Source organism: Staurois parvus, unplaced genomic scaffold (assembly GCF_062004578.1).
Source record: "Staurois parvus isolate SC_StPar_1 unplaced genomic scaffold, SC_StPar_1.0 ptg000035l, whole genome shotgun sequence".
Classification (NCBI taxonomy): Eukaryota; Metazoa; Chordata; class Amphibia; order Anura; family Ranidae; genus Staurois; species Staurois parvus.
In genome coordinates, this window is record NW_028317831.1 from 568,033 (window position 1) to 595,391 (window position 27,359).

The 27,359-nt window shown below is 45.8% G+C and overlaps 1 protein-coding gene across 1 annotated transcript; it reads left to right on the top strand.

Annotated features, from left to right (window-relative positions):
- LOC149470607 (uncharacterized) lies at positions 1-27,265 on the top strand. The gene is made up of 2 exons (XM_089661948.1): positions 1-126; positions 20,509-27,265. The coding sequence occupies exon 2, from the start codon at positions 20,813-20,815 to the stop codon at positions 21,707-21,709; it is 897 nt and encodes a 298-aa protein (XP_089518074.1). The 5' UTR covers positions 1-126; positions 20,509-20,812; the 3' UTR covers positions 21,710-27,265.
- Positions 27,266-27,359: the final 94 nt, after the last annotated feature.

Sequence of the window (27,359 nt, forward strand, 5' to 3'; positions counted from 1 at the left end):
GAACACTTTCCTCCCATCAGCCATTTTGGATCGGTTTCCAGACGGTCCTGTGATTGTCGGTCTCCATCCTGAACACACGGCCACCATAGGGCCAGCATGAGATCTTCTCCATGTCAGAGCACACGGGTAAGTCAGGTGGATCTCCTATTCCTGGTCCCGCCTCCTGTCCCTGCTATAGACGGACCAATCATCTGTGACCGAACCTTCCTCCTCGTCATCGATGATCTGGGTGTATTATTATTATTTATTCCAGGTACTTATATAGCGCCGTCAGTTTACATCTATATTGTACATTCCCATCAGTCCCCGCCCCCGAGGAGCGTACAATCTAAGGCCCTAACTCACATTCATACATACACATACTAGGGACAACTTAGGAGACAATTCACCTCCCAGCATGTCTTTGTAGTGTGGGAGGAAACAGGAGTACCCGGAGGAAACCTGCACAGGCACAGGGAGAACATGCAAACTCCAGGCAGGTGGTGCCATGGTTGGGATTTGAACCAACAACCCGAGTACTGCCAGATGGAAGTGCTAACCACTCAGCCACTGTGCTGCCCCGTGCTGTATATATCTCAGCATCTACTTCTCAGTGTTGGTTTCCTCCTCATTGCCGGCCATTAAATGGGCCTCAGAATGGCTCCGGTATTCCCTCCTAGGAAGGACATTCAGGCCGATCTCCCACCATGTTCCTCTGATGTGTCCGAGACAGAATAACAGGAGAGACACCAGGAGAACCCGCTGGGACCTGACACTCCGAGAACCAGAGTTATGGTGGAGTATAGACCCTTCCTGAGATACTCCTCCCTGGGAACGTCATACCTCCGTACTCCTCTCCTGTACATACCGATCACTGTCATACCTCCGTACTCCTCTCCTGTACACACCCATCACTGTCATACCTCCGTACTCCTCTCCTGTACATACCCATCACTGTCATACCTCCGTACTCCTCTCCTGTACATACCCATCACTGTCATACCTCCACACTCCTCTCCTGTACATACCGATCACTGTCATACCTCCGTACTCCTCTCCTGTACGTACCTATCACTGTCATACCTCTGTACTCCTCTCCTGTACGTACCCATCACTGTCATACCTCCATACTCCTCTCCTGTACATACCCATCACTGTCATACCTCCGTACTCCTCTCCTGTACATACCCTTAACGGTCATACCTCCGTACTCCTCTCCTGTACATACCAATCACTGTCATACCTCCGTACTCCTCTCCTGTACATACCCATCACGGTCATACCTCCGTACTCCTCTCCTGTACATACCCATCACTGTCATACCTCCGTACTCCTCTCCTGTACATACCCATCACTGTCATACCTCCGTACTCCTCTCCTGTACATACCCATCACTGTCATACCTCCGTACTCCTCTCCTGTACATACCCATCACTGTCATACCTTCGTACTCCTCTCCTGTACATACCCATCACTGTCATACCTCCCACACTCCTCTCCTGTACATACCCATCACTGTCATACCTCCGTACTCCTCTCCTGTACATACCCATCACTGTCATACCTCCCACACTCCTCTCCTGTACATACCCATCACTGTCATACCTCCGTACTCCTCTCCTGTACATACCCATCACTGTCATACCTCTGTACCCCCCACACTCCTCTCCTGTACATACTACCCACCATCATATCATCTGCAACTCCTCTCTTACATTTACTACCTGCAGTTATGCTCTTCTTCTTAAATTGGGGAATAACTCGATGACTTACATACTTTTTAGACCTTGTGAAATATTCTTGGCTGTTTTGAAAATAATACACTTTAATTTGTATTTCATGATAAATCCTGCCTCATCTCTGCCTCTCTACCTGCAGCCTAACAATGAGGTGTGCATGCAGCCACTGATCTATTTCTGGCTTTTGTCTCTCAGACATTCTAATGTTCATTTCTCCAAACGTCCTCCAGGACAGCCTTCCTGAGACAGAGCTCCTCCCTCTGGGACAGGAAACACATAAGCACAGTACTATAAATGGCGGATCACCAGGCCTCCCTCCTGAGTTTTTAGTGTTTCCTCTGCAAGGTTGGGTGCAGTCATCAAGGAACTGATTGTCTGGAAGTCCTGGGCCCTATAGGTTGCTGGTGGCTCCTGGTCTGGCTTACTTCCTCCTGACCAATGCAATCCCTTCAGGAAAAGTGGGGCTGCGCTCCTGATGTCCTTCCATGCCTCAGTGGATGATGACCATCGGGAATGTCCTGGGGGGTCCAGGACCTTTGATGCCTGTCGTTCTCCTTCCCGTGCGGGGGGGGTGGCTCCAGCATCCGATGCACAGTGAGGCCGTGACTGCCAAGCGGGCGTGCGCTTAGCCGCAACTTCTGGGTGCTGTCCAGGAACCGGAAGTTCTGGCTGCAGTGACATCATCGATGGGCGCCGAAGACTCGTGGTCCCAGTCTCCATAGCGACACTAGCATCTGGGTAGGCAGCCAGTCTGGTGTACAGATCCAGCAGAGCCTTTGGCTCTACACCAAGAGGGATGGATGGAAGGCGCTGGCACTTCTCAGGCAGACCCTGGTCCTTCAGGCACTGGCTCCTCTAAGGTAAGCTTGGGGACTCTGATCCCTCTTGCTGACCCTGGTGGGCACACTTCCTTTTCTTGCTCCCCCAGCATAGTGGTTTTGTATGAGGGGCCCTGGGCTGATTATTTTCTGTATTGTGTTTTTTCTTGCTTATTGTATGTTAAAGTCCAGGACAAGGTGCAGAGTCAGACCCCCAAGAAGAAGTGTGCAGTTTGTGCAGCTAAATTGGGTTCAGCTTGGGAAAATCCCTTATGCTGCAATTGTGTGGCTAGCCTAATTAAGGATTAGTCATTTACAGCCTGCCATAAAGTGCTCACCTCCATTAAGGATGACATGTTGTCTACATTTCACTCCTTTAGATCCCTGTTGAAAAATGCAGTTGCCACTGGATCCTTGGACCCAATCGGCGGTTTCGGAGGTAGCAGATGCATTAAGAGGGGGGGAGGACCCAAGGAGGATCCTAGGTCCCTTGCTTCCTCACGGGTAGATTCAGGCTCGTAAGAGGAGGATGGTGAAGTTTGCTCCTCCAGAGGTTCCAGGAACAAATTGTCCCTGGAAGATGTGGACGACCTCCTTAAAGCTATCTACGAAACCTTAGAGATCGAGGAGGAGGATGTTTGCCTATCTAAGCATGACCTCATGTATCAAGGTTTGTATGTTAGAAAGACTAGTGTCTTTCCAGTCCATAGTTCCCTGGTTGATACCATTAGGCAGGAATGGGAAAGCCCTGAGAGGAAACCCTTTTTCTCAAGTAACCTTAAAAGGAGGTTTCATTTTTAGGATAACAGGTCCCAGCAATGGAACAAGGTTCAGAAATTAGACACCCCCTTATCTAAAGTCTCTAAAAGGACAGACTTAGCATTTGAAGATATGGGGGCTCTGAAAGACCCTATGGATAAGAGGGATGAAGTCTTACTCCGCAGGGCCTGGTATTCCACTTCCATCAGCCTTAGGCCACCTTTATCGGCCACCTGTGTCGCCAGAAATCTGGAATGCTGGCTTACCCAGTTAGTCGCATCTCTCGGCAGAAACCTTCAGGCAGCAAATCCTGAAATAATTTCCTTTGCTGTTTAAAGCAGTTGGTTTCCTTGTGGATGCCTCGGCCAAATCAGTTAAGCTAGCGGCTTGAACCTCTGCCCTAGTGAATTCAGCTAAAAGGGCATTTTGGTTAAAAACCTGGGCAGGGAACCTAAGAAACATTGGACAGGGCACAGGAATAGGGGAAGAGGAGGAATCTTGTTCAATCCTCCTCAAGGCCCACCAAGTCTCATCTCAATGAATTGAACGTCCCAATGGAAAGAAGAATGGGGACCTTTCTCCCTCAGTAGGCTTCAATCTTCTCTAAACTGTACATCCTGGACTTGATCAAGAAGGGGTACAGGTTGGAGTTCAACTTCAGTCCCCCCACCAGGTATCTGGTAACCCACCTTCCCAAGGATCGGGAAAGGGTGCAGGCCCTGCGTGTCCTAATTGGGGACCTGGTCGATCAGCAGATCCTTACCAGAGTTCCTCGGGACGAGCAGGGCAGGGGATGTTATTCCCATGTGTTTGTAGTAAAAAAACCCTCGGGCACGTGACCCTGAGAGCAGATTTATCATTATTAAAGGCACCCCCTCGGGTTCAAACTCACGATCGCTAATGTCTATGCACCAAATTCGGCGCAAGCATCCTTCTTTTCTCGAATTCAAAATTCTTGATAGGTTACTATCCCCTCGTTTATTGGTGGGAGGTGATTTTATTTGGTAGTTAACCCCCTTTTAGACCAAAGCTCATCCTCACCATCCTCCCAAGCCTTCCCAAAATCCATTACCAAAAAAATTAGACACCCTTCAACTGGTAGACTCCTGGAGGGCACATAATGTAGGAGCTAGAGATTATTCATTTTACTCCCACCCACATGACTCTTATGCTAGACTAGATTATATCTATTGCTCCCCCATTCTGCTGGCTAACTCTAGGAAAGCTTGCATTCATTTAAGCCCCTGGTCAGATCATAATATTATCGCGCTATCTATCACTTTTATAGGTCTAGCCCCTACTCCCTACTCCTGGAGACTTAACGACTCTATGCTTACGGATACTAACACCCGCCATGAAGTAGTTACTTCCATTCAAGAATACTTTCAGTCAAACACAACTCCTGATATCTCCCCGGCCATCTTGTGGGTAGTCCATAAGGCGGTCCTGCGAGGCCACCTTATTTCTATGGCTTCTTCTAGAAATAGAGAGCGGTGGTAACAAATTCAGAAACTTATCCGAGAATTAGAATCACATTATAGGGCTCATGATGGCAATCCATCTCTCCGTAACAAACCATGATATCGCAAAAGCGTCTAGAACTGAATATTTTACTTTCCAAGAAAACTGAAAAAGCTCTACGCTGGTCGAAGGCCTCCTTTTTATTACATAGAAATTCAGGGTCTACTATTGTCTTGGAAATTCGCTTTAACGAATTTCTCCTTACCGTAAGTACTCGCAGTTGGATGCGCAGAAATCCCCCATAAAGCTGTGCAAATCTCGCTTACCACGACTGCAGCCAAACTACACGATTCCTGCCCATCCAAATACTTTGGTTCTGTTGAATTGTGGGTGATTGGAGCTCCGTTACCCTAGAATGATCACACGACACTCTTAGGATGGTTGCAATCCACATAAGGGCTGATTTTAGACCCAGCTCTCTGTTTTATTAAAAATACACACATGCCCCCCACATGAATAAAGTCAATCCCCTCCCACCGAACAATGCAATGGGGATTGCCTATACAGAGGATGTACATTCCAATTGGAGCATAGCCTTTGCTATTATCTATCACTGGTCCTCCCCCATGAGTCTTCTGAGGTCAGCAGACTTCCTCCCCTTCCCCCCTATGAGCCATCTGAGGTCATATTTCCTGTCCTACTAGCTTCTATTGGTATGTAAAATTCTCTGCACAAGCATCTCCTAAAAATACCAGTCTGTACCTGGATGGGCCCGATACGATCTTTATTAAAACACATCCATCCGAGATACAGTTCAGATTAGTAATGGGTTGTAAGATATGCATAAGCCTACACGTGGAGTTCACACCGCTTGCGCATTGCGTTATGAAGCCCACGTGGTACTATGCTGCTGATATGTGGATACAGGCCCACGGTCTACTGACAGCAGCATTCGCATGGAATGCTGTGGTGGTATACACGCCGGTCTATAAGCGCAGATCTGCCATCTCATCCATTACCAAGCTGAGTACTGTAATACATACATTGTACATGCGCATGGCCCAATTGCAGCCTTCAGAGCTTTAATTAAGCCACACGAGAGACATATGAATAACACGAATATATGACACATTTAAAGTTCGACCAACAATACAAAATTTCCATGACACTATGTTAGCACAGAAATTAAACCATTCAATACGACCCCCACATATCTACAAGTTACGTACTAAATCCGGCACTATCTGCTCTCTTCCTCGTGAAGTCCTGGGTATTTTTTTAAATTTTTATTCCACCCTATTAGCTCCCCCGCAACCAACATCCACTTCCTCAAATGGCTCATGGCTTGATTCTATACCCCTCCCTGCTCTCACACCCTCTCAGATATCCTCTCCCAATGCCCCATGCACTTTGAAGGAAATATCCTGTGTGATTAGCGCACTCAGAACTTCCACAGCACCGGCCCTGATGGGTTCACGGCCAGTTATTATAAACATTTTGCTCCTACATTGGCTCCCTCTTTGATGTCATTATTCAATGATGTTTTGCAGGGCGGTAGGTTTCCTGAGGAGATACTCTTGGCTAACCTGTCTCTATTACCTAAACCCCTGAAAGACCATCATTTACCTCAAAACTATAGACCAATCTCAGTGATGAACAATGATCTGAAAATATTTAGCCTCATTCTGGCAGATAGGTTGGCCCCATTATCTCCTCTTTGGTCTCACCGGAGCAATCGGGATTTATCCCAGGCAGACTTATCACGGACAATATTTGTCTCACATTAAATGTTATTCAGGACGCCAATTTGCATTCTAAAGAAGTTTTGTTATTGATAGTGTCCTCTGGCCCAGGGGCGGACTGACCATTCCAGCACTCGGGCACTGCCCAATGGCCCAGGGTCAGTAGGGGGCCCCATGAAATGCCCCTAGTACCTTTTTATAGGCTTTTTTGGGTGTGCTTTGAGTGTGGGCAAGGACACAGGCCCCATGATCCTCTATTGCCCGGGGGCCCCATGAGTTGTCAGTCCGCTCCTGCTCTGTCCGTACTTGTTTTCATTACTGCAGAAGATGGGCTTTAGTGATGAATTTCTGTCTGGTGTACATGCTTTGTATGACTCCCCCCAAAACAAGAATAAGACTTCCAGGCTGCAATTCTGTATTTTGTACACTAGGCGGAGGTACCCGTCAGGGTTGTCCTCTTTCACCTTTATTATTGGTGCTTGTTTTGGAACCCTTGGCAATTGCAATAATCACACTCAGACATTTCTGGTTCCCCATTATTGGTTCACATTTCACAATTTGTATGTATGCAGATGATGTTATGCTTTTCCTTACTAAACTGTTGGTGTCATTGCCTGACTTCTGCTCATTATTGAATGACTTTGTAACAGTATCAGGTCTTACTGTAAATTTTACTAAATCAGTAGTTCTGCCTATTAATGTTCCTGATTCCCTGGGTGCATCTCTCCGCAATTCTTTTCCATTTCGTTGGGCCACAGATCAGATTTCATACCTAGGTATAAACCTCACCCCCAGATACTCAAAATTATTTGCTGCTAATTGGCCACCATGTGTGTCACGCCTCTCACCTCTATTGAAGATCTGGCATGGATCCCCTATCTCATTCTTGGCAGAGTCACGGCAGTAACAATGAATGTCTTCCCTAAATTACTTTATTTAGATCACTCCCAATCCCTGTCTCAAAAACGTTCTTAGATCGCTTTCAACGGATTATTAATCATTTTATTTGGCGTAACAAACGCCCTCGTTTTACTTCATCGGTCCTCTACCGGTCACAATGGGTGGGAGGCCTAGGTCTCCCCAATTTCTGGCTTTACTACCTGTCAGCCCATTTCGCACAGCTATCACAATGGGTGACTATTACTTCCCAGGTCCCATGGATCAGATTTGAATCTCAGTCTATACATCCATTCTATTTACCAGGTGTATCATGGTCCAGAATTCCCCCCCCCCCACGCTCATTATTGCTCTATAATTCCATTGTTGCCCAATCATTGATGTTTTGGTCCCGTTATAAACTTAAATTGAATCTTGTCTCCTCTGTCTCACCAGATTCATCATTTTTTGGTGACCCAAATTTTATTACAGCATTCTCATCTTCACAGGTATTCCGTTGGTGGTATGACTTTTGAGATGCTACGCATACTTTTTGATATTCCACTTCGTGAATATTATCATTATCGACAGATTAGACATTTTTTTAATTCACATTTTGCTCTTACACCTTCATCTCTGATTTCATTTTTTGAATGTATTAGCCGTGTGTCAGGGCTCCCAGGTGTGACCAGAGGTGTGTGGCTGACGCAGGGAAACGCAGACTTCAGATATGTGATAAACAATATAATTTATTAACACTAACAATACAAACATAAACGCAGTGCAATACTAAAACATAATACAGTGCAAACAAACCAAACCAACCACCCACAGATAACAGTACATACAAGCAAGCGTCGTCAGGCAGGCCGGGTCAATATCAATAGGGCAGGTAGGTACAGGGGGAGCAAGCGGAGATTGGTCGGGGTCACAGGTCAGGTTCAGCAGGTAGCAAGCAGCGTAGTACAGAGGGTCAGGCAGAGGAATGGTCAGGAGCGAGCCGGGAACAGAGCAGGAGAAGTCAGCAGCGGTTCAGATCAGGCAGGGTCAGCAAAGGAACAGAAACAGGATGCAGGACAGATACAGGGCCCAGGACAAACACAACACCAAGGCAGAGTCTGCAGGTCTGGCCATCCCTTAAATACACCAGTATAATCAGTTCCAGGTGTTAGCTGGCTGAAAGGTTGAGTCTCTGATTGCTGGGAGCACCCGCTGGCCAGCCCTGGTACTGCAGATCAAAAGGCAGGCGAGTCCCACCATTGCTGGCCAGTCCATTCCTGACACCGTGACTCTCCTAGGGGCAGGGGTCTTATTTCAGATTTGTATCACCAATTTCTGGTTACTTTCTTCCCCTCACCCCCTCTTTATAGACAGAAATGAGAGGCTGATAGTGATGTCACTTTTTCTGATGAGGATTGGGATTCCATGGTGGATAATGTGTGTAAGAGCTCTAGATCTTTCTGTCCGTGAGACGGCCCTCAAAGTAATAACCAGATGGTATCATACCCCATCTAGACTACACGCCATGTATCCAGAGACATCCCACCATTGTTTCTGGGGCTGTGGCCTTGCTGGTACTCTAGTGCATATATTTTCGGCCTGCCCAAGCCTCTCATTGGTGTGGCACAAACATTCTGAAGTTGCCTCTGCAGTGGCAGGTGCTCCGGTGCATCTGTCTATGCAGTCCTGCCTACTGGGAGCCCCTATCTCGGGAGTTCAGACTGAGGTTATGAGGCTAATCCATAGCATTTGTATATCCACCCTATGGGCTATTGCCCTACATTGGAAATCCCTCACAGTACCATTGACCACAGTTCTGCAGAGTTGATGCGGTGATGCTCATGGAGAGAATTCATTATACTCTATTGGATAAGATGCATTTATTTGACAGAAAATGGGAACTTTGGAGAACTCACAGGCATTTACTAGATCAATAAGGACCATTTATGCTTTGATTGATTGAGTTACTTTGTTGGTCGTTTTATAACTCTGCCTACCTCTCTACCTATATTGCTCATGTACTAAATTTCTTTTCTCTTTTTCCCTTTATTCTACATAATTTTACCTTTGAAATGAATACTGCAGTTGTTCCTTGTTTCTCTTGTATATTCTATTTGAAGCTGTAATGCCATTTTGAAGTCTATTTCTTAAAAAATAAAAACGTTTGTAAACAAAAAATATATATTTAGTATAATTCTACAATTTTTGCAACTAACAGCTCAATGCTGTTAGCTAAACCTTCTACTAATAGCTGGACAACAAAATAACAAAAGAATCACCCTTTCATCCAGCTGTGGTCTAATGCTGTTTAATGCCCATGATACCCAGCCAAGCATAGCCTCTTTGAACAATGCATACACTTACCAACTGCTTATATCTGCAGGCTGACATCTTATTCCCAATAGTCTATCCTTGGCCTGACTCCTCTATACAACAGATATTTAATATCCTGTTTTTGGCCTCTGTGGCTTCTGAAGATGTTCACTGCTCCCCCACATTTTCCTTGGTAGCCCAAGTTGGGCCTGCCCAGGACTGTTTTTTTCCCGTCCATTTATATCCCAGTGACATAGACAGATGGATAACCTACCTTCTTTCTCTTATTCCTGTCCCAGGGGTGATGATGTCTCCATGATGCAACACCTACAATCAGCTTTGCATCTGTCCTTTATCATGGCTCCAATAAATATACTTACCCTGAATGTTCGGGGAATAAAAAAATTAAGGCCTTCAAATCCTTTACCCATGCCAAAGCACATGTGGTGTGCCTGCAGGAGACTCATTTTACTGCCAGCCATATGCCGAAATATCTCAGCTCTTCCTACCCACAGGTTTATATGGCTTCTGCCGCAACTAAACACACAGGTGTACTCAAAGCTTTCCACTGCTCTACTCCCTTTACACCCAAGGCAGGGATCTGGGACCCAGAGAGCCATTATATTTTCTAGTGGGTCACCTCCTTGACTCAGAGGTCACTATAGCTTCATACTATGCCCCAATTGCAGTCGTAACTCCCATTTTCTACAAGTAATAGATTCCCATAAATTAGGTACATTTTTACTATGTGGCAATTCCAATCAGCTAGTTTATCCCTTTTTAGACAAATCCCCCATAACCTCTTATCCATCCACATCCTCCTTCCAGCAACAACTCCAACAACGCTCTCTCATAGACACATGGCAAGAAGATAACCCAGCTAGAAGACACTATACATACTACTCATATCCACATAAAACTTTCTCCCACATTGACCATATATTTCTGACTAGAGGTATGTCCCCAGCCCTCCTATCCTGAACCATCATACCTTACCCCTGGATTGGTCACAAAGCTGTCCTCTTGACCCTCTCCTCCTTAGTACCCCAACAAACTAGCACTACATGGAGTCTAAATGGCCCACCCATCCCACAGACTGGACATTGAACTAGCCATCAAAGAATACCTGACACATAACACAAGTGATGACCTCTCTCTCCTGACCTTTTGGGAAGCCCATAAATCTGTAATTAGAGGAGCCTGTATCAGCCAAGCCTCACATCTCAAGAAAGGACAGCGAGCAATCCATCACCGCTTAGAAACCTCATTTCATCAGGCCAACAAAGCCTTCCAATCAGACCCCTCACCTTCTCATAGATTGTCCTGGACAAGACCAGGCTAGAAATAGATGTTTTCTTGACAGAATCAGATGAAAAAGTTCTACGCCAATCCAGGCATAAACATTATATGAACACAAACAAACCTGACACTTTTCTAGCCCTGGGACTGCGAACCTCAGACCACACACACAAACTTGTCCATTTAAAGATTACAAAAACTTCCCACACCAGCCATCCTAATAAAATATTACAGGTCTTCCACAAACATCTAGCAGAATTATACTCTGAGACCGGCACCTATGATGAATCGCAGGCCACTGAACTTTTCTCAAGCCTATCTCTACCAACACTCTCAGCTTCTCAATGTTCTTCCCTGGAAACACCTATTACAGAACTTGAGGTCCCGAACTCCATCAAGTCCCTAAAGTCTAATAAACGGCCTGGCCCAGACAGCTTACAGTCCTATATTCCAAAATATTTACTAACCTCCTTCCACCTTTATTGGTTAATGCATTTAATGCCTTACTCAAAGGTTATGCTTTCTGCTCAGACTCCCTAACAGCAGTCATTTCTATGCTACCTGAACCCCAATCAGATCACACCACATGGCTTCATTACACACCAATCTCCCTTCTTAACTTGGATGTTAAAATCCTAGAAAAATCCTATCTGCATGGCTGAACTCCATCATAGGCACCTTGATACACAAGGATCAGATGGGTTTTAACCCCCCTCTGCCAAGCCGAGACCACAGAGTGACTTTCCTAGAACATGCAGCTTGCATACGCCGCATACCCGGCTGTTTCCTTTCCTTAGACATAAAAAAGCCTTTGACTCCAATGGATATCACCCCTTTACACCTCCCCAAGGACGTACTTGAGGTATGTGGGTTACAAGTCAGACTTTTTTTCCATACAAAGGGGAATGAGGCAAGGCTGCCCCTCCCCCCCCCTCCTTTTCTAGCGAATGAACCTTTAGCACAGCTGATAAGAACTAACACAAATATTAAAGGATTAGAACTTGGCGGTCATCTTCATAAGTTATGCTTTTTCTCTGATGACAATCTCCTCTTCATGTCTTCTCCTTTGATCTCAGCACCCAACCTTCTCCAATGCCTGGACCAATTTGCATTGATTTCGGACCTGGTTGTGAATCCCAAAAAGTCTACAGCTCTTAATATCTCTCTACCCTCCTTAACTGTGTCACAACTACAACGTCCTCCACCCTTCTCTTGGTCCAGTCAATATATTCCTGATTTAGGACTGTAACAGAAGCGTAGGCAGGACAGAACACATGAAGAAGATGGGGAACACACAAAACTTTATTGAACTCTGAAAGACAATCAGAACAGTGCATGGCACTCCGCGACATGTGGCTCGTAGGGACACCCACAGTAAGTGGGCTCATGGGGACTCAACGGGACACTAGCTGTGGAGTCTGGCCTAGCACAGCTCCCACCCAGCTTTCTAGGGTCATCGGTGCACACAACAGGGACAGTTCAGGACACGGGGAAGGTTGGTGCGCACATCAGGGACCGTTCAGGACACGGAGGGGGTCAGTGCGCACAACGGACAGTTCAGGACATGGGTAGTCTGTGCACGCAACAGGGACAGTTCAGGACACGGGTAGTCTGTGCGCACAACAGGGACAGTTCAGGACACGGGGGAGGTCGGTGCGCACAACAGGGACAGTTCAGGACACGGGTAGTCTGTGCGCACAACAGGGACAGTTCAGGACACGGGTAGTCTGTGCGCACACCAAGGGCAGTTCATGGTTTCAAGGGACACTCACGGTAGGCGACTTGCTGATGCTCAGCAGCAGGCAGCTCTCAGGGAGGTAGGCGACTTGCGGACGCTCAACAGCAGGCAGCTTCCAGGGACCCTCAGCAATGGATGGCGGCCCTCACAGGGGCCAGCTTCTCAAGGGACAGCAGCGATTGTCAGTCTAGCGATCAGCAGCAGGAGCCCTCACAGCGGCCAGCTCCTCCAGGGTCTTAGCGATCAGCAGCAGGGGCCCTCGCAGCGGCCAGGAACAGCAGCGGGGGTAGCATGGCTGCGGGGTCTGACCTTAGAACAGGGGGGCTCATGCAGAGCGCTCAGCGGGGATGCCTGCGTAGGCCCGGTCCCCACCCTGACCTCCCACGACAGCAGTGGCGGCGGGCCAAGGGAGAGCGGCCGGACGGCATTAGGAGGAAGGGAGAGAGAGAGCAAGCCTGGTCTCACGCTGGCGTTTTTAAAAGCCGCGCACAACCTTTCCTCGTTGCAACGGCCGGCCCAGCGCCGCATTGCCGGGGTAACGAGGCATGCCCCCCTCACTCCAGCCACGCGCAGGGAGCGGGGCTTTTGTCTCTGGCGGGGTGCCGAGCGCGGGAAGCCCTGCACCTGCCGGGGACACACAGAGACCTCCCAGCGGCCCCCCGCCGGGATTTCCTGGTGAGGGGGGGTCTCAGTGGTCCCCTCCCTTCATCCTGCTTCACGGCTGTGTGCGGCGAGTGGAAAGAGAGTGAGCCGGGCGCACGTGACACTGATTCCCACCTCTCACAGGATGAGAGGGGGGAGAGGTGGGGAAGCTGCAGTGAGGGAGAAGAGCAAGCCTGGCACACCGTGACAAAGACCCAAGCTGATGGCAGACCTCAATATTCTATATTCTGCTAACTACCCTCCTATGTTAACACACCTTACTAATCTTATGACATCCTGGTCCAAACTACCCCTCTCATGGATGGTTGTATCACGGCTGTAAAAAATGACAATTCTGCCCAAAATATTATACCTTTATTGGGTCCTACATACAGTCAGGTCCATAAATATTAGGACATCAACACAATTCTAACATTTTTGGCTCTATACACCACAACAATGGATTTGAAATGAAACAACAAAGATGTGCTTTAACTGCAGACTGTCAGCTTTAATTTGAGGGTATTTACATCCAAATCAGGTGAACGGTGTAGGAATTACAACAGTTTGCATATGTGCCTCCCACTTGTTAAGGGACCAAAAGTAATGGGACAATAGGCTTCTCAGCTGTTCCATGGCTAGGTGTGTGTTATTCCCTCATTATCTCAATTACAATGAGCAGATAAAAGGTCCAGAGTTAATTTCAAGAGTGCTATTTGCATTTGGAATCTGTTGCTGTCAACTCTTAAGATGAGATCCAAAGAGCTGTCACTATCAGTGAAGCCATCATTAGGCAGAAAAAAAAACAAACCCATCAGAGAGATAGCAAAAACATTAGGCGTGGCCAAAACAACTGTTTGGAACATTCTTAAAAAGAAGGAACGCACCGGTGAGCTCAGCAACACCAAAAGACCCGGAAGACCACGGAAAACAACTGTGGTGGATGAGCGAAGAATTCTTTCCCTGGTGAAGAAAACACCCTTCACAACAGTTGGCCAGATCAAGAACACTCTCCAGGAGGTAGGTGTATGTGTGTCAAAGTCACCAATCAAGAGAAGACTTCACCAGAGTGAATACAGAGGGTTCACCACAAGATGGAAACCATTGGTGAGCCTCAAAAACAGGAAGGCCAGATTAGAGTTTGTTAAACGACATCTAAAAAAGCCTTCACAGTTCTGGAACAACATCCTATGGACAGATGAGACCGACATCAACTTGTACCAGAGTGATGGGAAGAGAAGAGGATGGAGAAGGAACTGCTCATGATCCTAAGCATACCACCTCATCAGTGATCATGGTGGTGGTAGTGTCATGGCGTGGGCATGTATGGCTGCCAATGGAAATGCTTCTCTTGTATTTATTGATGATGTGACTGCTGACAGAAGCAGCCGGATGAATTGTGAAGTGTTTCGGGAATATTATCGGCTCATATTCAGCCAAATGCTTCACAACTCATTGGACGCTTCACAGTGCAGATGGACAATGACCCAAAGCAGACTGCAAAAGCAACCAAAGAGTTTTTTATGGGAAAGAAGTGGAATGTTCTGCAATGGCCAAGTCAATCACCTGACCTGAATCCGATTGAGCATTTCACTTGCTGAAGACAAAACTGAAGGGAAAATGCCCCAAGAACAAGCAGGAACTGAAGACAGTTGCAGTAGAGGCCTGGCAGAGTATCACCAGGGATGACACCCAGCGTCTGGTGATGTCTATGCGTTCCACACTTCAGGCTGTAATTGACTGCAAAGGATTTGCAACCAAGTATTAAAAAGTGAAAATTTGATTTATGATTATTATTCTGTCCCATTACTTTTGGTCCCTTAACAAGTGGGAGGCACATATGCAAACTGTTGTAATTCCAACACCGTTCACCTGATTTGGATGTAAATACTCTCAAATTAAAGCTGACAGTCTGCAGTTAAAGCACATCTTGTTCGTTTCATTTCAAATCCATTATGGTGGAGTATAGAGCCAAAAATGTTAGAATTGTGTTGATGTCCCAATATTTATGGACCTGACTGTGTGTGTATATATATATATAATGTCACAATATAGGTGCTGCCAGGGTGCCCAAATCTGTTATATCTCCCTCCCAAATATAATACATTTCAGCCCCTCAAATAAAGTGCATTCCAGTCCCAGTTTCATTAGCCAGTTTCCCCCACTTCCCTTAGCACATTGCAATTTAATTAATAAAGCTCAGCTCCCATTTCAGTAGTTGTTTCCCCCCCTGTCAGGATGACCTTCCCCCCTGCTACCTCTCGTCCTGCCGCGGGTCTTTGAAGCCGAGCCATGCAGGACAAGAGGTGCGGCTCCTCTCACCTCCGCCACTATCTTCTCCCCATCCTGCGAGGCCTTAGGGGAAAAGAGAGTGAGGTTCACACCTCTCTGCGGAGAGGTTCTGGACCTCGGTGTCAGAATGACGCCGCATGGTCCCGGGAAAGGCCTTGATCACGAGAGCACGACGCATGTCCAGGGGGCGTGCCTCGTTGCCGAGCAACAAGGCTCACCGCCCACCACTGCCAGGACGACCGGGAAGCGACCTGCATCGATTTAAGAGACTGATGCCGGGCTCTTCCTGGTCATTCATTTCGCTGCCAAGCCACCGAGGGATCCCAGATGAGGCGGGACCATCGTGGCCACTCTGCATAGACCCCCAAGGATAAGGGGAGCCTCCATAAGCTGCTGCTCTGCACTCCCCAAAGCTAAGGGGGAGAACCACGCCAGCTGCCCATCACAAGCCCCAGAGAAGGGGGAAACCTCCACAAGCTGCCACTCTGCAAGCCCCAAGGATAAGGGGGAGAACCACACAAGCTGCCCACTGCAAGCCCCAAGCTAAGGGGGAGAACCGCACCAGCTGCCCACCGCAAACCCCAGAGAAGGGGGAGACCTCCACAAGCTGCCACTCTGCAAGCCCCAAGCTAAAGGGGAGAACCACACCAGCTGCCCTCTGCAGGCATCGAGGACTCGGGGGGATTATTACCACGGACTATGCCACGCATACTCCGCTTTCAGGGCAAGTACCTGATATCATACTACCTTGCTCCCCTGTAGACCCGGGCACCCCTGTCAGATCTGTGAGTGTATGCTCCCCTGTTTTCCCTGAACTGTTCTTGTACTCCCTCTCCTCCTCCCTGTTTGGATTACAAACAGCTGTAGAGACTTAAACTTTGCCCCTGGGGCTGGACTACAATTATTTTGGGCCCTCTCCTTGCTATTTCCCATACTGAGCACTGCCACCCCCCTTGCAATCTCCCATTGAGTGCACATCTTGCTCAACTCCCTAAATATCACACAGTAAAAGTGACTCCCTCCTATGGGTCACTATAGAGTCAGTAGATTGTTACCCCTCATGAGTTGCCAATTTACTATGGCTACACCCAAGAGACCGTCGCTCACTCCAACACCCAATTACTCAACACTAACCATCTATCTGGGACAGTCTAAAGTTCTGATACACCTTACAGTCACCCCATGACCCACTCATGGCATACCTCCTCAATCCAGGCTTTTATCCGGCATGGATGCCTCCATCTTCTTTTCATGCTTGTCCTAGAGCTAGTCTAGTTCAACACCAGACTCCTTTATACCCTTCCAAACCCTATGTGACTCCAACAAAATCTCTACATCTGAAATGTTTAGATATCTTCAGATCAAACACTTGTATTGCTCCCACTTACACATGAACACCTCTGTCCTAGACATGACTAGGTTTGGACCCCCATGCCAGACTTGATTTCCACCTTATATGCACAGTTACCAGCTCCACCACCTTACACTTCCTTACCATATGCATCTAAGTGGGAATGGGATTTAAATCTTCATTTGAAAACGATTGGGCAGACATATGGTCTGCTGCAAAATCCTTCTCCCAAAATATAGTTGCTATGGAGACTAACCACAGCACTCTCATGCACTGGTACCTGGTCCCTGCCCAGATCGCTAAATTCATCCCTAATCCATGACTTGTTTATGTGGCTGCTCTGAAGCAGGTATCCACATGTGGTGGACCTGCCCAGTTGTTCAAACGTATTGGTGCAAAATATTCCATATGCCTGTAGTTCTTTATGAAGAAGTTACAGTATATATATCCATCCGGCCACTGCCTCATTTAATAACAAGCCCCAAGAAGTATACCTTATGATGCGGCTCCAAGCTATGGATGGAAGGAAAGGGATCACCCCACCGGCAAGTGAGAAGAGGGGAGCATGAGTCAGAGCGATTCCAGTGTCAGCCAATACAAGTAAAGGGATGGATGCAGTGTGACCAAGCCCAAGTGGGCGGGGTGAAATGCATCAGAAGGCGTGGCTAGAATGGCAGCTGAGGCCATTCCTCAACACTGGACTGGGATCAGTTGACCAGCGTCCATTCCTTTACTTGCGTAAGGCCCAAGAAGTGACACACTGGCAATTCAAACTACTCCTGTAGGTCACCATCACGGCTTAGCAAACCATAACGAAGGCCTGGAAATCCCCCCACCTCAGTACCACTGAAACTAAGAATAGCGTCACTCGAGCCACGATACATGTCAAAGTAGAAGCCGTCCTATTAGACAGAGTGCATAAAAATGAACAACTATGGCAACCATGGGTTGACCATTTCCTACCCTCAAACTCTGATGAAACCTTACTCTCTTTGTAGTCCTGAGTCCATTAGGTAACCCACTACTCAGTTGCTGCTCTATACAGGCACACACCCTCCCCCCTGGGGACCTCCTCTCCCCCCCCTTATCTGTACCCCTTTCTTCACTACTCTTGCTCTTATCTCTCCATTGCTCTCTTCCTTTTCACCTTTCCTCTCATTAGCTCTTTATCCCTTATGGGGTTTTCCCAATTGGGGCAACCTACACTATCAGTTTGAATTTTCAGTGAGGCGGACAGGTCACTCACTCGTCTGCCACTGATATCTGCATACAGGTTGAAGTACTAAATCTATACTCCCACTGTGACATGCAAAAGTTGTTTCATCAGAAAAGAGGATTTGGACCACTGAGCAACAGACCAGGTCTGTTTTTCTTTAGCCCAGGTAAAACGCTTCTGATGTTTTGTTGTTCAGGAGTGGCTTGACAAGAGGAATACGACATTTAAAGCCCATGTCCAGGATCCGTCTGTGTGGTAGCTCTTGATGCACTTACTCCAGCCTCAGTCCACTCCTTGTGAAAGTCCCCAACACTTTTGAATGGCCTTTTCCTGACAATCCTCTCCAGGCTGCGGTCATCCCTGCTGCTTGTGCACCTTTTTCTTCCACACTTTTCCCTTCCACATAACTTTCTATTAATGTGCTTTGATACAGCACTTTGGAAACATCCAACTTCTTCTGCAATTCCCTTTTGAGGCTTTCCCTCCTTATGGAGGGTGTCATTGATGGTGTCTTTCCCATGATTGTGATTCATACTGAACCAGACTGAGAGACCATTTAAAGGCTCAGGAACCCTTTGCAGGTGTTATTGCTTAATTAGCTGATTAGAGTGGAACACTTTGAGCCGAGAATATTGCACCTTTTCACAATATTCTCATTTTCTGAGATTGTGGATTTGGGGTTTTCATGAGCTCTAAGCCATAATCATCACAATGATGACAAATCACGGCTTTGCATGTAATGAGTCTATCTCATATATTAGTTTCACCTTTTAAGTTGCATTACTGAAATAAATGAACTTTTGCACGATATTCTAATTTTTCGAGTTTCAACTGTATACTCCACAATTCTCCCATGTGGACACCTCGTAAGTGGTTCTCCAGTATAGACTCCCAGTTTGGGGAACTCATTTAGAAGAAGCCGTCAGCTAGAATCAAACTCACTACTCTACAGTATGGTGAAGACCAAGGAGGCCTAGCAATACCAAATGCTAGACTTTATTTTATAGCTGCCCAACTTCAACATCTTACTAGGTGGGACTTAGTAGACACATTAGATCCCATCCGATGGTGTCTACTTCTATCAGATACAGATTTCACATCACTCTCACACTTGTTATTGGGCTTCAGATGGCACCAGTGGGAAAGGCATGATCTCTCATATATTTATTCCAGTCTTTTGACTCTTGCCGAAGAATTATAGAAAGAAATGGGAAACAGACAGAGAAACAGAGAAAATAAGAGAGTGGTGGGAGGTGATTGTGACCTCCATACCTCTCATCTCTCTGTCCTCTTCACAGAAACTCAGTCATTTCTTTTGCGTAGAGCTTTCAGGACTCCAGCTCAATTGTTGAGCTAGGACAGGAGGGATTTCCCCTTATGACCCCAATTGTAGCCGTGATGTCGGGGATTTGATACATGTTTTGGAGATGTCCAAAATTATTCAAAAAGTGGAACGATATGACCAGTGTTATAATGTTGGTGTTCAATATTCCTCGGGTGTGCCTCTTGGTCTCAATAGAGGAGGAATTATTTACACCTCCTCCTATTACAAGTCATAGAGCAATAGTGAGGCTGCTTGACCATAAAAAATATTCTGATCTTGGCTATCATCTCAAACTCCCAGCAGACAACAGTGGATTGAGAAGGTGAACTCCACACTAACATGTGAAAAATGAACTCTCCAACATTGTAATTCCCCCAGGAGATATATGTCTGGCAGAACTGGCTGGATACTCCTTGCTCACTCCTAGTTAGTTCTTCATAGGCTTTTAAAATCTTAGCTCTTTTAGCCGCATAAAAGGAGAACGGCCAGTTGTATCCTACTGAATGGTGACTACATTGGAGACCCATACTTGGGGTATGATCCTGTAGACACAGGCCTCATTGATCGGTGTCAGCTATCTATGTATGTACTGGAGGGAGTTACTTGCCGTGTACAGCTGAATTGTTCTAGGCTGTTTCTTCTTTTCTCTGTTCATTTGTTTATAAAAGGTAAAAGTGACACCATAGACAAAGCAAGTTATTGTTCTGTATGATCTGTAACAGTGCCACAACCGCCTATACGTGAGAATGTATGACTCCATTGTCTGGGCTGAATGTTGGGAATACTGTGCGCACTTAGAAACTTTATTAATCAAATCTATTTGATTAAAAAAATACTGTAGATAATGCTGTACATATTCTTTCTATTCATAAGATATATTTAGTAATGAACATTAAAAATAGAAAGCAAGTTTATGTAACCCTTTATATAGAATTCTATCTTTTTTTCTTTCTCTACAGGTAGATTGATGAACCAAGTTTGTGGGACATTTTGGTCTTCATGAATACAGCTGAGTCACATGGAAAACAAGACATATGGATGTCTTAATTGACTGAAAGTCTTTACTGCAGTTCACTGGAGGATTCACACGGGATACAAGTCATATCTGTGTTCTAAAAGTCATGGTTTGGATCCTCTTCCACATTGATCCAGCAGGAGAAAAGTAATTTCAGTGTTCTGGAAGTGACAATGGCTTTACAATAAAGTCCAACCCCAGTATACATAAGAGGAGTCATTTCAAACTACTTGTTTGTAGATTTTACAATGGAGAGAAAATATATCACACACCAGAAGGCTTGCAAGGGAGAGAAGCCATATCAGTGTTCTGAATGTGGCAAAACGTTTACAAGTGAGAGAGACCTTGTAGTACACCAAAGAGTTCACACTGGAGAGAAGCCATATCAGTGTTCTGAATGTGATAAAGCTTTTACAGGGAACTCAGATCTTAACAAACGCCAGAGGATTCACACTGGAAAGAAGTCATATCAGTGTTCTGAATGTGATAAAGCTTTTACACGGAAGTCATATCTTAACACACACCAGTGGATTCACACTGGAGAGAAGTCATATCAGTGTTCTGAATGTGATAAAGCTTTTACACGGAAGTCACGTCTTATCAGACACCAGATTGTTCACACTGGAGAGAAGTCATATCAGTGTTCTGAATGTGATAAAGCTTTTACTCAGAAGTCAGATCTTATCACACACCAGATGATTCACACTGGAGAGAAGCCATATCAGTGTTCTGAATGTGATAAAGCTTTTACACGGAAGTCACATCTTATCACACACCAAAGGAGTCACACTGGAGAGAAGCCATATCAGTGTTCTGAATGTGATAAAGCTTTTACTCAAAAGTCAGATCTTATCACACACCAGATAATTCACACTGGAGAGAAGTCATATCAGTGTTCTGAATGTGATAAAGCTTTTACAGTGAAGTCACATCTTATCACACACCAGAGGATTCACACTGGAGAGAAGCCATATCAGTGTTCTGAATGTGATAAAGCTTTTACAGGAAAGTCAGATCTTATCAGACACCAGAGGATTCACACTGGAGAGAAGTCATATCCGTGTTCTGAATGTGATAAAGCTTTTACACAGAAGTCACATCTTATCAGACACCAGAGGATTCACACTGGAGAGAAGCCATTTTAATGCTCTCAATGTGACAACTTTTACAGTTAATGCCGGTCTAATCTATCATCGGAGGATTCACAAATTTCAGCATAGATTAAATTCTGGAAAAAAGGAATATTAAAGAAGTTTCAGGTGTCACAAGTTAGTTTCACATCGCCAATGTCATCCCACAAGCTAGAGAAGAAGGGAGAAGATAAAATGTTACTTTAAAAGAAACAAACTAAAATCTGAGCAAACTGGAATGTAATGATCGGATGAACTGAGTTTAGTGCTTATGTCCATCAATACACAACTAGAAGGGATTTGAATATTTTATCTTTTGACAATTTTTTTAAATATAAGCATCAATAACGGAACAGCTTCCCTCATGATTCTCATTCTTTATCTTTTTTATGGAGCTTTGAATGAACATGCAATGCATTTTCATGATTCACCAACTGAGTTGTGTTTCCAAGCATTTTCTTCATTTCTGGATCCTGAGGTAATACATGACCAACACTGCCTCAGTACCAGAGACTAGGATGGGTTCAATTGTCATTTTACCAAGTCTCTGAAGCCTCAGTGGGAGAGTCCATTCCAGGTTCTTCTGACTATTGATACATGATCAGCCAGGCTTGAGGTCTCCAGCTATGCCCACCTTGTCCACTCCTCCCATTACATGTTCCATCTCCTCTCCCATTATGAATGCCTTCTTACCATATTTCATCTCCTCTCATTATTATTATTATTGTTATTATATAGGATTTATCTGGCGCCAACAATTTGCTCAGCGCTTTCAATATAATGGGAGACAATACAGTTCAATACAAGAGGGATAGGAGGGCCCTGCTCCTTAGAGCTTACAATCTAGGAGGGAGGGGCTAGTGGTACAAAAGGTAGTAAATGTGGGGAATGGACTGGTAGGAAGAATATAAGATTCCATTATTAGCTGAGGGCAGGATAGGCTTCCCTGAAGAGATAAGATTTCAGAGATTGCCTAAAAGTGAGCAGAGTAGGCAGTAGTCTGATAAATTGGGGTAGAGAGTTCCAGAGGATGAGGGAAGCTCTGGAGATGATCACGGGAGGAGACAAGGGAGCTAGAGAGCAGGAGGTCGTACGAGGAGTGGAGAATACGGTTTGGGTGATATTTGGAGACAAGATTGGTGATGTAATTTGAGGCGGAGTTATAAATGGCTTTATATGTTATTGTTAATGTTTTGAATTTTATCCATTGAGCAATGGGAAGCCAGTGAAGGGATTGGCAGAGAGGGGTGGAGGACACTGAGTGGAGGCCAGTGGAGGGATTGGCAGAGGGGGGTGGAGGACACTGAGCGGAGGTCAGTGGAGGGATTGACAGAGGGGGGTGGAGGACACTGAGTGGAGGCCAGTGGAGGGATTGGCAGAGGGAGACAGAGGACACTGAATGGAGGCCAGTGGAGGGATTGGCAGAGGGGGGTGGAGGACACTGAATGCACTCCAGTGGAGGGATTGGCAGAGAGGGGTGGCTGATACAGAATGGTTAGTAAGGTGGATGAATCTGGCAGCAGCATTCATGATAGACTGAAGAGGGGATAGCCTGCAATGAGGTCGGACAATAAGGAGGGAGTTACAATAGTCAAGGCGAGATATAACAAGGGAGTGAATAAGTTGCTTAGTGGTTTCCAAGGTTAAAAACGGCTGTATCATGGAGATGTTGCGGAGGTGAAGTCTACAAGATTTGGACAGTGATTGGATTTGGGACTGAAAGGACAGATGGGAGTCTAGGATTACACCTAGAACCCTGGCATGAGGGGAGGGACTGATGATTGTGTTATTGATCTTGATGGAGAAGTCAGGGAGGGGGCACAGGCTGGAGGGAATACTAAGAGCTCAGTTTTGGAAAGATTGAGTTTGAGGAAGTGGAGTGACATCCATGCCGATATGTCGCTTAGTAGGGTAGTAATGCGAGAGGAGACTAAAGGGGTGATGTGAGGAGGAGACTGAAGGGGTGAGGTGAGGGGTAGAAAGATAGATTTGTGTGTCATCAGCATAGAGATGGTACTTAAAGCCATGGGAGTTTATCAAGTGACCAAGGGAGGAGGTGTAGATGGAGAAGAGTAGGGGTCCAAGGATGGAACCTTGTTGGACACCTACAAAAAGAGGGAGTGAAGAGGAGGCGGCAGAGTTGTAGGTAATGCTCAACAAGCTCTGCGATAGGTAGGAGGAGAACAAGGAGAGAGCAGAATCTTGGAGGCCAAGAAAGTGGAGTTTTTTGAGGAGGAGGGGTTGGTCAACAGTATCAAAAGCCGCAGAGAGGTCAAGTAGTAAGATATGGAGTAATGGCCATTGGTTGGGATGAGTACGGAGTAGTGGCCATTGGTTGGGATGAGTACGGAGTAGTGGCCATTGGTTGGGATGAGTACGGAGTAGTGGCCATTGGTTGGGATGAGTACGGAGTAGTGGCCATTGGTTGGGATGAGTACGGAGTAGTGGCCATTGGTTGGGATGAGTACGGAGTAGTGGCCATTGGTTGGGATGAGCACGGAGCAGTGGCCATTGGTTGGGATGAGTACGGAGTAGTGGCCATTGGTTGGGATGAGTACGGAGTAGTGGCCATTGGTTGGGATGAGTACGGAGTAGTGGCCATTGGTTTTAGCAGTTAGTAGATCATTAGTGAGTTTTAGTAGGGCAGTGTCAGTGGAGTGTAGTGAGGGAAAGCAAGACTGTAAAGGGTCAAGAAGGTTGTTGTCGGTGAGGTGGGAGGAGCTCAGGCGATTGTAGACTAAGAGTTCTAATAGTTTAGAGGTAAATGGCAGCAGGGAGATGGGTCTTAAGTTGTTCAGGTTGGTGGGGTCCAGGGAGGGCTTGTTAAGTATGGGAGTGATGTGCGCATGCTTTAGAGGGGAGGGGAAGGCACCAGTAGAGAGGGAAAGATTGAAGATGTGAGTGAGGGAGCATAGGATGGAAGAAGGTACTGGGTGGAGGATGTAGGATATCATCTCATGGGTGACAACCTTTCAGGCAGGTCTGCGGCTGTGACACCAGCTAGAAAGAAGTCTCTGTTCAGTGAGAAAACAACATCCCAAGCTGATGCAGGCCTTCCAATACTGAGTTACTGCTGATTTAGGGGATGTATTCAGCAGTAAAACGTAAGCCCAGCTGGCCACTTGTGTTCCATGTGGTTCTGCCAAATGGGATTCCATCAGGTGAAGATCAGAAATCCTTGTTCCATGTTTTCTCTTTCCAGCTATTACTCCTCTCCATAGACTAATCACACAATACAACTGCCAGAGATCTGAACTTACAAAGTGCTGAGTGTGCGGTCATATTCCTACCACTTCTTCCGGGGGACTGACATTCCTCTGATTGGGGTTCACAATAATCACTCTGAGTGCACACATCTCTTTTTGGTGGAAAGTTTGTAAAGAAAACTTCTTCTCCCTGGAAATATTACAACGTTGGCACCAAAGTGTAACTATGGGCAAAATCAATAATGACATTAATAATGAAATCTGTCATTAGCAGAGCAGGCTTTGTTTTTCCGAGTCTCCTATTGTATTATATTTTGTTGTCCCTCCCAGTAGATTGATTTTTTTTGTACTTCCTGTAGAAGGCCAAGTCTTTTGGGAAAAATGGCAGTTGGAGGTGTCGTGGCAAATCCTATAACACTGCTGGGGGTGCTCACAACTGTCAGTTGTCATTCATATGGGGGGTTGGACCTTATAGAGAACCTGTTGCTGTAACTGCTGTAGAAGCGTTAGCTGAAGTTGGGCTTTACTTGTTGTGTGTCTTACTTATAATCTATCTAAGACTTCCCTGTACAGGGTGACAACGCTGCTGTGTAATGTTCCTGCAGAATGATCAGGGTTGTCACCCTGTTACAGAAGGTGGGAAAATAACAGATGTACAGACAGGACCAACAGCTGATACAACTATGTTGCAGAGGGAACTCTGGGAATGCTAATAACAGATTGCATTACACATTCAGTTAGCAGACTTCCTGCTGTTGGTCTGATGTTTGAATTGTGTTCTGATATTTACTGTCCTGCTGTAAAAGGTGTAAATGATCGCCCGCATGTTTCCTGTAGTAGCAGGGACTACAAACTCATATCAGGAATAGTAGGATGGGTACCTACCCAAGGGGGTCACCTTTTTGGATTTGGGGAAAACATTTCACATGGTCTCTTTCCATTAATGACACAGACAAGGGGAGTCTCACTTCACTAACAATAGGAGAGCCAATCACAGGCCAGTAATATTTCATGGTGTCTCAATGTATTGCAGAATGTTTAATCCCCATTGGTCCAATGGATTCCTAGTCCTTCCAGATAACATTTGCTTCTTGTGTGGAAGGAGCGCCCTAAAATGGCTTCCCTTCAATTCCACCCATAGCTGTACTTTAGGTGATGTTGCCCCTCCCCCATATCTGTAAGGGAAAGCCTCAATTTCTCCCAATACTCCCCTGGCCTTCCAGTGAGAAGAAACATTTTCTCTGGAGTGGAGATGTTTTATGCAGTGAGCCCTTCATAGACGGGATGGGGAATCTAAGTAATCTAAGATGAGTAAGATGAACCGGTGTACTGGAGTCATGGATCAGATAACCAATGACACCATTGATGGTATAGCAGAGCTGACAGCAGAAGTGGCTCCATCACCTAAGGTGGTGTCACAGAACTACATGGCGGCTGACTATCTCTCAGAAGATCAAGGCGGAGCCTACAAACTGGTGTCAGAGAGTGTTGTACATTTATATTAGGTCATGAGGATCTCAGAAGGAGATATCTACACAAGGTAAAGGAGTTCCAACAGTCACCTGGGTGGGGGGAAGTGGGATCCATTTTCTTGGATGGGTTTAGCTGGAACTTGGTTGAGTAATATGGTGGCTTTGCTTCTTAGGCCATTAGTTGCCTCTATAGATTTGATGATAATTGTATACATTGTTGCTGTTGTGTGTTTTGCTGCCAGTTGATTTTGCTTGTTTATGCACATGATTACATTCACATTGTTAGAACAGAAGATTATTTAAAGCCCCCTTTTATTTTCTGAAAGCAGAGACCCTGGAGAATAAAATGGTGGTGGTTACAATTTTTTATCACACAATATTAGCGCAGCTGTCTATGAAATGCATATTTTCAGTAAAAAACACTAACAATAATTCCAGTGCAGAAAAACACAATATATGACCCAATTTGATGAAAAATGAAAGATGAGGTTGGCATCAAGTATATAGATACCAAACATGTCAAGCTTTAAAATTGGCATGTGCTTGTGAAATGGTGACAAACTTCAGTACCAGATATTGTCCATAGGTGACGCTTTAAAAGCCTTTACAGTCATCAGTTTATATAGTGAACCATGAATGATGGCCCTCGAGTTATTCCTCTCCCTCTAGTGTGTGCAGAGATATGTACAATGTGTAGTGTGATTGATGGTTACATAAGTGGGCGGGGCTGGTGTTAATGAGGGGTGTGGTATATGTTCATCAGTTTCTTAGCATCCATGATATAAATGGTATAAATAGATCCTTGAAATGTAAACAATCTATCTCTTTCCTTCTGTTGTTAAAGTGTCACATATATATGATGAATAAAGTTGGGTGATATTTTCACCGCACAATACCGTGGTCTGGGTTCTTCTACAACACCCCCCCCAAAAATGTCCTCTTCCAGTTCTAGGAGTCTGGTGGAATTGGACACAAGCTGATGGTATC

Excerpts from the sequence above, each read along its gene's own strand:
- LOC149470607 (XM_089661948.1), top strand. The coding sequence starts at position 20,813 with ATGGAGAGAAAATATATCACACACCAGAAGGCTTGCAAGGGAGAGAAG.